This window comes from Seriola lalandi, unplaced genomic scaffold, assembly GCF_002814215.2.
Source record: "Seriola lalandi dorsalis isolate HSWRI2012SDOR001 ecotype SW California unplaced genomic scaffold, Sedor1 jcf7180002050280, whole genome shotgun sequence".
Classification (NCBI taxonomy): domain Eukaryota; kingdom Metazoa; phylum Chordata; class Actinopteri; order Carangiformes; family Carangidae; genus Seriola; species Seriola lalandi.
The window spans coordinates 249795-262642 of NW_019520833.1; the positions used below are offsets into that span (position 1 = coordinate 249795).

The following is a 12848-nucleotide window of genomic DNA, read 5'->3' on the forward strand; positions in this document are numbered from 1 at the left end:
CAGCAAAGCTATTGTTGGTGTGTGACACACTGCTGCATTTTATGCTAGTGCTTCTGAGAGACTCACTCTTGCACCTGGAAGTTATTAACTGTTGCTGATTATGGCCATTCACATTGAAATGTTTCTTATTCGGGAGCTGAGGTCATTTGGAGTCTTCTCTCTCTGCAAGGTGAAGCTAAAGTGAATCTGGAGACAGTTGTTGAATCTCAGTGAGGAGCAGCCATTTTGCTGATGCAGAATTCAGGGGTGAGCTGTCAAAGTCAGCCTCCTCTCCTCGCCTCTCCTCTCCTCTCCACTTTATCAGTATCACAGCGTGACGTCAGCAACCTACCCATTTTCCTGGACTGCCTCTGCATCCTTTGCACCCCATCACCCCTCTTTCACACACCCATCCCTCTCTTCCTCCCACTCTCCCCCTCCTCCTCTCTGTTCTCCTCTAAGCCCCACCCTCTCCCTCTACCCACCTGACCCGCCGCAATCCAATTAGACGCACCGATGGCTGGATGTACAGACGCACTGTGACTACCAAGCACAAACTGCAGTCTCACTCTCCTCCCCCTCTGTCTCTTTTCCTGCTCTCTTTCCCACCTCTTGTCTCTGTCTCTCTCTCGTTGTCTCTGCATTTTACCCAACCCCCCTCGTCTGCTTTCATTCAGATTATTTACCCATCTCCTCCTTGCTTCCTCTGCTGTGTCTTTCTCCTCCCTCTCTTCTTCTCTTCCTTGCCGCTGCTGCTCTAGCCGCCTCACCCTACATCCCTCCCTTCCAACTAGCGCTCCCTCCCTCCTCCTACTCCTCCTCCTTCTGGAGATCTTCAAAGCTGCCCAGCACACACTTGCACATAGCATAACACACTCCTCTCCTGCGTGGGAAAAACATGTCAGCTATTCTGGACCTGGACCAGATTGCATGCTCTGGGAATGGAGTGGTGAGTGACAAATGCATCTTGCCTGCCTTGACACACCTGGCTGGGTCCTTGCAGCAGGGGGTTTTGGTTCAGATTAGGAGAGGGGTTGTCGTGTGGTTTCCCCAAAGACAGGGTGACAGCAGCTGGCTCCAGGAAAGGGAAAGCTGGTGGGGGTCTTTCCTGGCTTGCTTGTCACCACCTTCGACAGACAGCTGAGACTTTGGGCTTTTCTCTCTGAGCAGCTGACGGTATTGGTTGAACATTTGTTCTTTGTGTATGTGTGTGTGTATGTGTGTTTAGGTCTACAGGTCACACAGTGCCCATGTGTGCTCTCAGCACAGGCTAAACATGCCCAGGGCGCAGTGGTGCATTTTAATGTGATGATATGAAAGATGCATGTGTGTAGCACTCAAGTGTCTCTGAATCTTCAAATGCCACAACAGGAGGATGTGTACGTGCTTCTGTGTGTGGGTGTCCATCAACAGGGTCGCTGGTATTTGTGTGTTTCAGCTCGCATGTTTCAAATGTGTTTCTTTCTGTGTATCCATAACTACAGGGTAGTAGATTGTCCAAATTGCCAGCATTGTGTTCTTTATTCTGTTATCACTGAAAACAGGCGGGGAGGTCACTCACCCCCCCACACACTGTAGCAACAACACACACCAAAACCACTGTTGTGGCTCCTTCCCTCCCCTGCAGAGACCTTGAGTTTGTAGTTTCAGCCCACTGCTTCAATGACACGCGCCTGCTGTGTGTGTGCTGCAGGTTGGGATGGGAATGCTGCGTTTGTGTCAAAAAGGCGGTAGGATGGCTTGCACCAGGGATGATCCCACTGGAGCACATACATAGAAGATATGGATATGTGTGTGTGTGTGTGCGTGTGCGCGAGCGCCAAAGTCATTTGCAGGCTGCTTGGTGTTTCTGCCCCGTAATGCTGCTCTCAAAGGTGATTGATGCTGTTCCAGGCAGGGCGGTGGAAAACAGGGAGGAGGGGCAGGAAGGATTGATAAGTGAGGGATTGCGGGAAGAGGAACAGCATGACATACTGCTCTCCTTTTGTCACCTCACCCCACCTCCTTCACTCGCCTTCATTCTGGGACCAAAACCCTAGACCTTACCTCGCGGTTGGCCCTAGGGAAGCTCCTGAAGCCCCTCTGCTCAAAGCATGAACCCCTACTCAGTATTCCCGTCTCACCTACAACACACCAAACATCCACATACACTTTTTGTCCAGCAGCTCATCACCATGAGTGTATGAAAGGGGAAAAAGGTTGCTGTCATTGCAGTGCTCTCCTTTTTCCCCTCTAGCTGTCTAGGCTAGCAGCCCCACCCTATGTCTGTTTTCCTCTGATGCCTCTGTGTATACATATATACCCATATGTGTGTGTGTGTGTCTGAAAGAAAATGATGAGAGGCAGATCTCTTAGATCAATACAGCTTCTACACCACGCCAAGAGCTAAATGGATAGATAAAAGGCTCTCTCCTTCACTCCCTTTCCACAGACCTTTTTTCCATGGTTCTTCACCCATGTTTGTGCCAGGACATGCCTGGAAGGACATGATAAATTAAAGCGATGCACCCCTTCTGTTTTAAGGCACACCCTTTTGTTAGTCATACAAGACTCCCCCTGTCTTTTCTCTCTTTCCTCCTGTCTGTGTCACTCTGTCCCTGCTTTCACGCTCTATTTCATCCCATCTACTTCTACTTCTTTTTTTCTATCCATCTCATCTTCATTCTCTGTTTCCCCACTATGTTCCCATCACAATTTCATTTCCTATCAGTGGTTGGGTGTACTCGCCTTCCTTTTCTGGCGCATGTACAGCACACATGACTGAAGGCAGACATTTGAACAAGTGTGTTTGTCTTGTTTCTCAGAGCGGAGACACTGAGTGTCCTTGACTCTGTCCTTGCCTAAAAATGAAAATTCTGCAGCACCACAGTCATGGAGAGTTTCCTCTCCGTCTACAACAGCTTGTTCTGCCCCCCTACTATGGCCGAGGTTTGCAGAATCATTTCATTATCTGTGAAAAGGCCTTCAATGAACACAAGGCTTCCTTCCAGGACAGTTTCTTCAGGGTTTATTCCATCTCAGGAACAGAGGTTACATTGAGTACCTGTAGACTGTAGCACACTATTGATAGCAGGCAGAGGGAATTGCTTTGTGTTTGTTCATAGTTTTCATGTTTGGTGCGACAGGCTAATCTCTGTATTAACGCCCACTCAAACAAAGATGTGTTATTTCATTGCTGTCAGGATGAGCACTTTCCCTCTTGCGTTACTGTGTCCATTACAGATTGCAGACACAAATTACTGCAGCTTTGTCCTTGAGAATTAACCTTCATCCCCTCTGAAGAGATTGTGACACATATCCATCAGCCGAATGCCTGCAGTGGGAATCCAAGGAGGGAAACAGTTGGAGACACACTCCCTCTGTATCTGTCGGCCATAACCTGCGTCTCTCATCCACCCAGGCTCACTCTCTTTATTATTGATGACCAGTGGGCCTTGAGACCAGACGAGCTTTGGGCCCCGCCCGTTACTCCCTCCCCTCTCTGTGCAGTACACACATACACACACACACACACACACACACACACACACACACACACACACACACACACACACACACACACGTAACTACGTCACAGACAGTGTTGTGTGTTGCACCAAGTCATGCTGACGTTGGGAAGTGTATGTATGATACCAAGTGACGCTGAGGACAGTCTGGAAACCGGCTTTTTCACTTCCTGTATATTGTATCACTTTCCTTCTACAATCTTTCCCATAAGCACTAATGACAGCATGTTTTTGCTGTGTCATGTTTTCACTAATTTCCGCCTTTATATTTAAAGAAAATTGTCATCTGAAATTCCCTTTAAGCCGTCTGATGTGTTTCTCTTGCTGAGGCACAGAGAAGCACTAACGTAGGGCGTCCTTGTGCTTGATAGAGAAAGGAATTCAAAAGAAAGCAGTGAGAGATTGAAGCTGTTGTTAGCTCCTTGAATTTTAATGGGTCTCTCCGCAAAGACATTCAACAAATCAAATGACACTGGCATTTTTTGCAAAGTCATAGTTGTCAAAGTGCTGTGAGTTTCAGACTATTGGATAAAAACTATTTTCCCCAAATGAAAAGACTGTTTTCCAGAAAGCCGATTCAGTGCTTTGTTTGTCCAAGGGCACAGGGGATGTGTGGTGGAGACGAGAGGCGCATGCTCTGCATCCTCAATCTGAGACATAATCCCCAAATGTAGTGTTGGTCACTGAGTGTTTACTTTAGGGAATATGTATCTCCTGTGTCTGATTTCTGTTCCCTTCTGTGTTCAAGCTTTGTTGTAGCCTTGATGCAGATTTAACTTTTTCACTTGGTGAAAATATTTACAAGATTATGCTGGTCGTGGGAATGACATGGATAAACTCTTACTTTGTGCTTGACTGAGATAATGTTCATTTAAAGAGAAAAAGCCCATTTTCCACTTTTATTATCAAAAAATCTTATCAATAAAACAACACTAAAATTAATGTATCCTGCTAATGAGTCTGTAGAGCCACAGCCTGATGTACTGTAGCTTAGGCCATAGAACCAATAGAGCACTATTGAAATGATTGAAAACACTTGAAAGATTGGTGCATTGTGTAACATTCATCCATTACATTGAACATGGACAATGTAGTTAGTTCTGCAACTGCATTTTTGTTAATAGTGATTATCTGTGTGTCATACAGACATTCCTGTGCATGTAGGAGGATCCCTGTTTACACTGCTGTGCTGGTTTGACAGCGAAATGGAAATGGAAATGTAATAGTATGGCTCTTTTATGTGTTTTTTGGATGTGAGGATCTGAGCTGAAAGCTACATCAGGCTTTAGCTACAAAGACAGATCGTCTTCTCAGCAAGCCTTTCCTCTTTACGCACAACAGGTACTGATCCTTCAGTTAATATAGTTCAACTGTTTGCTTTTCTCTGTGACTGCAGGAGCATGACATTGAGACTCCCCATGGCGTTCTCCATGTGACAATGAGAGGCGTCCCCAAGGGCAACAGACCTGTCATCCTCACCTATCACGACATCGGCCTCAACCGTGAGTCAGCCAAATATAGACAAATCAATACACAATGTCTTTGGGTGCGGTTAAATGGTTGCGTTTCACCCTATACACCTAAGAGCCACATTCAGGTCATTGACAGTTTGAACACCTAAACTCTCACATTTTGAGTTTGTCCTCTATTTGCACCTTTCCAGACAAGTCGTGCTTCAATACCCTGTTCAACTATGAGGACATGCAGGAGATCACGCAGCACTTTGCAGTGGTTCATGTGGACGCACCCGGGCAGCAGGAAGGTGCACCTCCCTTCCCCAGCGGGTGGGTGTCAGGCTGGTTGTGCATGCGCTGATAAATGGGAATATATTTATTTCAGTCCTGGTAGAAGAGCAGCAATCAATTCATTCTTTTTTAAGAAATTAAAGTGCACTGCTGGTTCATTTGTTAACGGAAGCACTTTAATTGTATAACCTATTAGTGAAAATCCTGTTTGATTAGTGTGTCAGTATTTAAATTTATGACCAATCAGATTTTTGATTAATTCAAACTTGCCCCTATATGTGCTACTTGCACAGACTCATATGTATTTCATCTGTCTCCAGTTATCGCTACCCGACCATGGACGAATTGGCTGAAATGCTGCCCTCTGTGATGACTCAGCTCAAGTGAGTGGGCCCCCCCTTGTGATGCCTGATCAATGATAATATACATAAAATGACTATATCATCTCCAGTCCCACGGTAACTGGTGGTTTCTCTGCAGGGTCAACAGCGTGATCGGCATTGGCGTTGGAGCTGGGGCGTACATCCTCACCCGCTTTGCAGTGAGTCAACATCAGGACCAGAGCATCTGTACTATTCTTACTCTCCATCCCAGTCTTTTTTGTCCTCCTCTCTGTCTCGCCTGGAATAATTGAGGGTTTTCAGGCCACACAGCTTGTTACACTGAACATCATCACATCAAACCCACACAGGGCATCAGGTTGCTCTACAGTCTGCTGCATATGCTGCCATTCCCCAGATGATGAATCACCTTGGTGATTCTCTCCTTTTCAGTTGCTTTCATCTTGTTTCCACACTCAACGCAGTGGAGCTAAAAATAAGCACAATCTATGTACAACAGTGCACAAGGAGCTAGAAATGACAGAGGAGCAAGGGAGCACTGAAAGATGAATAATGAAAAGAGGGGATAGTTGTTTAGGGGTAAAAATAAAAAAGGGGGGGGGTTGTTGGGAGTAGGAATCGTAGCACTGGGCTTTCTGTGGAGAGTCTGCTCTTGTTCAGAATACATAAAGCAAAATTGATGCTGAAATGCATTTGCTTTAACTGGCTTGGAACAAAATGTGTTTACCCATGATAGATTTATAGCAGCTGTTGCTGCATTGCATTTGCATCATGTTGAAAGCAGCATCCGCAGTATTCCCTCGGCAGATCTTAGATATCCCCAGACATCCTCGTTCTGTCTTCAGGCAATTCCAGAGCCGCACCCCTTCATTTAGATGCCAAGGATTCCACCTTCATTGTTTCATGTCCTCGTTTAAACAGACATGTTTCACTTTTTTTATCATGTTAGAAACATTGCAGTGTTTTTATCCTCTACCTGCACAACATGAAAAACTGAAAAACTTTTGATTGTGAAGATGTAGCTATGTCTGTGCACGATTCCTTTATTTCACTGTACCAATGAATTCTCAGACTAAACCACCCTTTAAATGTACATGAGAGTGAAAACTTACCTGAAAACTGTAAGCACACCACAGCACACAAAATACAAGATACCACCAAAAAAATCATACTGTCAAGTCCCATAAGTCCCTTGCCGTTAACACTTGACATTTGTTCTTCCCCTCCCAGCTGAACAACCCGACTCTGGTGGAGGGACTGGTTCTGATTAACGTCGACCCATGTGCCGAAGGCTGGATTGACTGGGCAGCTTCAAAGGTCTGTATGACCACTGCAGTGTGAACCTAGAAAGTCCTAAGTATGCTCTGAAACACAGAGCTATTACTTAAATACTTGATCCGCCATTTCAGTTCAGTTTGCAGCCTTTTGTTAGGTTGTTATTAATGAATGCATGTTGTAGTTTAACCACCACACTGTATGCTCTCCACCTTAACAATACAATTTTGTAAAATGTTATTTATGCCCAGAATTCTCTTATAATCTACTCTATCTGAAGCTAGAAGTCAGATTACTAGTTTTAAAATCATGAATTCTGACACCAAGCCAGACAATATGATATTATATAGATATTACAAGAGAAGATAAAAATAGAAAAAAAGATAAACATAAAACTAGATTTTTTTTTTACCGTAGTTTTGGACTTGATGGCATGGAAGACACAGGCAGGGCCTCTAATCCTGTGTTAATTTGATTATACCTGCTGTTTTTGGGTTGCGAGTTAATCAAAACTAAGCCTCAAATTTTACACAATAAACACGTCAGAGCAGCATGGAGTCTTTTAGAGTTCACTCATTTGGATTAGTTTCATTTTGAGTGGATTAATTGGCTTCAGGTCACAATGCCGTACTGTATTACTTTATTATAATACTGTGTACATTGTTGTGTGTAGTGTACAAGATTGTTCAGGGAGAACATTCTTTTCAGTGTTAATGTTACACACAGTCACAGAGCCAGGGGGAGCTTGATATAACTTTTGTCCTTATACATTTAAAAGAGCTTTCTAGTATCTGTTCTGCTGATATTACTTGGTTCAACCTAACAACGTTTAAGAAGAAAATTAAAGAGTAAAAAAACTTTCATTCATTTTTTTTGCTGTTGTGCGTTTATTGGAGGGAGATTGACAGAGAGATGTGAAATGCAACAACAAAGGTCCTAGCTGAAATTGAAGGGACTGAATTTATAATAGTGTGTGTCTTAAGCACTAAGTCACCAAGACATCCCATCCCTCACAATTTCTAAATCTGTTACATGGCTTCTCTGTGTATTTGCCTCCTTCAAAATTGATAATTATGTCTGCCAGTACATACACTACATGTAAACATGGACATTGCCATATTTTGCCTTAAGATTCCAGAGTAATTTAAAAAAGTCCCCTCTTGTCTGTTTTAACTGGGTCTGTCTTTTCCTCTTGTGTGCAGCTGTCTGGATGGACCAGTAATCTGGTGGATATCGTCATGGCTCACCACTTCAGCACTGTGAGTTCCTCTTGCAGCGCAGTATTACTCACTCTGTGCTGTTTTTTTTTTCCCAGTGTTGACCTTTTTCATTGACTGCATTAAAAAGTAACTGAACCTCAGGAGGCTTGTCTTGATTTCCCTTGATACCTCACCTCACTCTTATACAGACATTTACTAATTATTCTATTTCTGTCCTCCTGGATACATAGACTGCTGGTTTATGACATGTAGATTACTGGCTCAGTTTGATAACTGACAGAGCTGAAGCTAAGCTTACTGCATATACAGACCCCTCTGTTTGTCTGAAAGACTAATGCTAATATAAACAGCTCCCTGTACATTCAGTACATGATACTTATATGCACGTTATATGCAGTCTAGCTCTTCTTAGCAGAACAAAGATTTCCTGTTTGGGTCAGATTAACTCTTTTCTGTTCACCAGGATGAGCTGACAGAGAACCATGAGCTGATCCAGACATATCGTCTGCATATCGCCCAAGATATCAACCAGGACAACCTGGCCCTCTTCTGTGGCTCCTACCAATAGTAAGATACAGTACATTATTATAAACTGTATATGAATGTTTTTAATAAACATTTATTGTGTTCTTGATAACATTTATGGGTGCAGTTGAGGCACGTACATGTTTCCTCCAGTATCAGAACTTGTTGTCAGCCAGACTTGAATACATAGAAAGAAGCAATGCATCACAAAATATAAAGAACAAGGGTATAATATAAAATCATAAGCTGCACTGAGAATCAGGATTTCTGCAAATTCCCCTCACATTTTAGCCAGATCACATTCAGCTGTTAATCATAATTTGTCTCCCTGCACCAGCCGCCGGGACCTGGAGATCGAGAGGCCAGTCGTGGGTCTCAATGAGGACACAGTCAACACACTAACGTAGGTTTTGAGACCAGGATGGAACAAATACACATATTTCTCTGAGTGCATGGTGTGATTTAAGAATGATTAAATCTAATCTGTTTCTGTGCAGGTGCCCCGCGTTGCTGGTGGTTGGTGACACATCACCTGCTGTGGAGGCTGTGGTGAGTTACACACAAACATTTCAGATTTATGAGGCTTCACAAAGAATTTGTTACAGCACCAAAGCAGTTTTCTTTCTCTTTTTTGAGCTCAGTAGTAACCTCTCATTGATGTTTAAGGTGGAGTGCAATTCCAGGTTAAATCCGACCAAGACCACACTGCTAAAGGTGAAGGTTTTTATAATGACTTTTATACAATTAATGTCATTCATTTTGTGGTTGTACAAATGATTAATTAATGAGACTGATAATGCTCTTTCAGATGGCTGATTGTGGAGGCCTGCCCCAGGTTGTGCAGGTGGGTATTTACTTTTTTAGACACACCTTCATGTCATCAAGGAGTTTTTCATCTAGCAGTTTTCTTGTTGAAATTATCCTCAAATTTTTATCCTTTATCTTTTCACAGCCAGGGAAACTTGCTGAGGCCTTCAAGTACTTTGTTCAGGGGATGGGCTACAGTAAGTAAACATGCTCACGTCATTCATTTCGTATGTTCAGAGAGTAAAAACCTCTTAATATATCTAAACATCTAAATATATCATGAAGCTGGTTCAAACTATATGTATCAAATGGTCAATGTCCAAAACTTGTTTACAGACTGATATCTCTCTGAGCTGACGTATTTGTGGTCAAGGTTTGTCTCATTGAATTTCCTGTTGACAAGTGCAGCGACAAGTGTTATTTAACTGAGAACTGTTTTCACCTCGGTCTTCTAAGAGCTGCTGCTGAACAGCCCTGCTGATGGGGTTTGGACTGTGGCCAACAGTGCATGAAAAGACACTGTTTTTGTCAGCCTGGTCACGGAGAGGCAGCCTGTGCAAAGGTTGATGCTAACACAATTTCCTCTCTGCTCTTTGCAGTGTGTGGCACCCACACCCCTCAGTAGGTGAGGTGTTTGTGCTTCTAGCATGACTGAAATGACAGCAGCACTCCAGATGCACTGAACAGCAATTTATTTCCTGTTCAGTTCAGAGTGGGCCTAAAAGAATACTCCGTTTTTTTGCCTGGTGTGCTTTTCTTTTCTATTCAGAACTGTTTAATGATGCAGAGACTCAAAGTGCATACTTAAACAGGCCTTTGGGTTTTTTACAGTCATTCATCTGCCAACAACAACAAACACATTTCTGTCAGACCATACTGACTTGCAGTGCACCACACAGACTCTGATCCATGGATGGATGAAGTCATGAATGTAGGTTTGCTTGCTCTGGCCACACAGATGATGCCTGTGTGTGTTTCTGTAATGCTATTTCTCGTTTGCTCACTCCTGTTCCCAAACCCTTCACCATGGGAGGCACTCTCGGTTGTAGCTAGTATGTCAGTGCTTCAGTGTTGCTTTAAAGGCCACCGAGCCCCCCCCCCGTTGAGTAAATGCCACTGCAGGATTAGAACAGATTAAAAAGAGTGTGTTGCACAGAGAAAGTGTAGAAAATAAATCTCAACACCTCAGCATGTTTCTAAAAGCTGTTTTTCCCTCATTAACACGTTGCCACAGTGTGAAATGTGACGGGGGAACGGCCAAAGAGAACAAAACATAAAGCTGATTTTTTCTTACCTGTTGTTGCGAGCAGACAGTTCATTGTCCTCCACGATCGCCAAGCTGTGAGAGTGATCAGAAATAAACTGAGGTGGGATAAAGCAACATAAGAGCTACCTTCTCAACATTTCTCCCTTTCTCCCTCTTTCTTTCCTTCTTGAATCATTGCTTACAGTTCCCTACGTTCTCCTCAGTCACCTGAGCAACGAATCAGGTATCGGGTCCTTGAGCAACTGCCAGACTAGAAGGCTATGAACCCAATGGCCTTGTAACACGGTGGATGAATGTCAGTGTATGCAGAAATTCTCCAGAGAGCACTGTTTCATATTGGTATCCAGCAGCAGTTCAGTGCTTATACACAGGGAGATTGTTTTGCATACTTTGACACGTTCATCTTCCTGCAGGAGTTTAGTTCCTCCTGTTAGCATGGAATCTGTCCTCAGTGTCCTCTGTTCTTGCATGACCTGCTCGTGTTGCTTCCTGTCAGTTGAGTTGGATTGCAAATGCTGTATTCTGCTTTTATACTGCTTTCATTTTTTTCTACAGTGAACACACATGCAATAGTTTTTGTTTCACACATTCCTTTTATTTGATTAGCCTCCATATGTGAGACTTGTTTGCATGGTAAGCACCTTCGTTGTTGTTGTATCTGACTACCTAAGTGATCCCACACGGCTCTGAGTCTGCGTGCTGTGTGAGTGGAATATTAATGCATGTTTTCTCTGTTCCAGTGCCGTCAGCGGGAATGACTCGTCTGGCTCGCTCGCGCACCACCTCCTCTTCTAGCATCACCTCCATGGACAGCAGTCGCAGTCGCAACAACCTCAACAGCCTGCTGGAGGGCAGCGCCACTGGGGGGCTGGACAACCAGGCCAGACCCCAGACCATGGAGGTCTCCTGCTAAACCCCATCCCACCCCCTGCACCCTCCCATAGTAACTTATGTGCCCCCACCCCTCCCCCCCTATCTTTCTGTCTCTCTCTATCCCTCTCTCATCCCACTCCTAAGCAATTCAAAGCCAGGAGGATCTGTAATGAATTATGTGATTAGAAAAGCGGATGTAATAAATATATTAACAGATGCATATTATTAAATATTATATTGAATACACCATCAAAGTCACATTCCTACAAGAAACCATAACTACATTCAGATGTGTTGTATATTCAAATGGTCAAACCGTATCTTTGACTCAGCTGTCCAACCTCACCCTCTTGTATTTATTTTTTTTTCACATTGTATTTGTTTATATGTCTTCACACACACTGTAGAAATCCTCCATGTGTTCAAAGGAACCTGTAGATTCTTTTTTTTTCATTTAATTGCACAGTACAACACTTTTACTATTTGAACTGGTCTTCTCTGTTGTCAAAATGTGGGCTATACTGATTGTGAGTCATTGTATATTTGTTTTTATTCTCAAACACTGCTGCAATACAAATTAGTCACAAATATATGTAGAGGGATCACTATACGTACAGTAGCTGCAGAAATAGGATGGCAGTCTATATTTAGAATGATCCCAGAAAAAGTGATGTGGAAGTTACATGGAAGAACCATTGCATACTGTAGCACTCTGTAAGTAAAACTAAATCAAAGCAGTGGTGAGAACTGCATTTAAACATGGAAGAACATTCAGTGTTAAGAACAAGTGTACCAGTGAGTCGACTGTCACTTCACATTCATTCATTAATTCATTAATCTTGGATTCTTTTTGTAACTGAACTCATCGTCTCCTTTTCTCTTTCTGCTTTGTGTTGATGTTTTTGTTCACTCGAACAGATTATTCAGTGATGTTTTAACAACCTTTAACAAGTGGGTTCTGATGTGAAAAGTGTGAGTCCCTTCACTGAGGGGCCCAGTGGTGCTTCTCACTGTCTGCTGATTCAACTCATTTATATTACTACTGAATAAAGCTACAACATGAGAAGGTGTCTGGTGAGTTTGTTTATAAGTAATGCCTTTAATTCTGGCTAATAAGTGCACATAAAAGCAGGTGCAGTGAATTTATTTGAATGAGAGAATGAGAAAGTACTGTACATCTCAGAGAAGCAAGTGCTTGTACTTTTCCTCTTCTATTGGTGGAAAAGTGAGGTGAGTGTGGTGAGTTAGTTTCCAACCACACTTGCTATTTCCTCACATAACTTGTCACAGATCAGATGGTCTATATTTGG

At 43.2% G+C, this 12848-nt stretch overlaps 1 protein-coding gene across 3 annotated transcripts in view; it reads left to right on the top strand.

The window, feature by feature from the left end:
• The window catches only part of ndrg3a (ndrg family member 3a), a 33790-nt gene extending 21186 nt beyond the window's left edge, over nt 1-12604 (top strand). Inside the window, exons 1-15 of one of the 3 annotated variants that reach the window (XM_023399038.2) lie at nt 555-928; nt 4882-4987; nt 5149-5269; nt 5551-5613; nt 5711-5771; nt 6802-6888; nt 8049-8105; nt 8530-8633; nt 8929-8994; nt 9089-9140; nt 9258-9305; nt 9400-9435; nt 9544-9595; nt 10850-10888; nt 11406-12604. In XM_023399038.2, the coding sequence (XP_023254806.1) occupies nt 878-928; nt 4882-4987; nt 5149-5269; nt 5551-5613; nt 5711-5771; nt 6802-6888; nt 8049-8105; nt 8530-8633; nt 8929-8994; nt 9089-9140; nt 9258-9305; nt 9400-9435; nt 9544-9595; nt 10850-10888; nt 11406-11578 (1116 nt within the window). In that variant the 5' untranslated portion in view covers nt 555-877 and the 3' untranslated portion in view covers nt 11579-12604. Of the gene's footprint in view, nt 1-554; nt 929-4881; nt 4988-5148; nt 5270-5550; nt 5614-5710; nt 5772-6801; nt 6889-8048; nt 8106-8529; nt 8634-8928; nt 8995-9088; nt 9141-9257; nt 9306-9399; nt 9436-9543; nt 9596-10849; nt 10889-11405 lie in introns of those variants that run through there. The other 2 variants (XM_023399036.2, XM_023399037.2) reach the window with 2 other exon arrangements.
• Nucleotides 12605-12848: the final 244 nt, after the last annotated feature.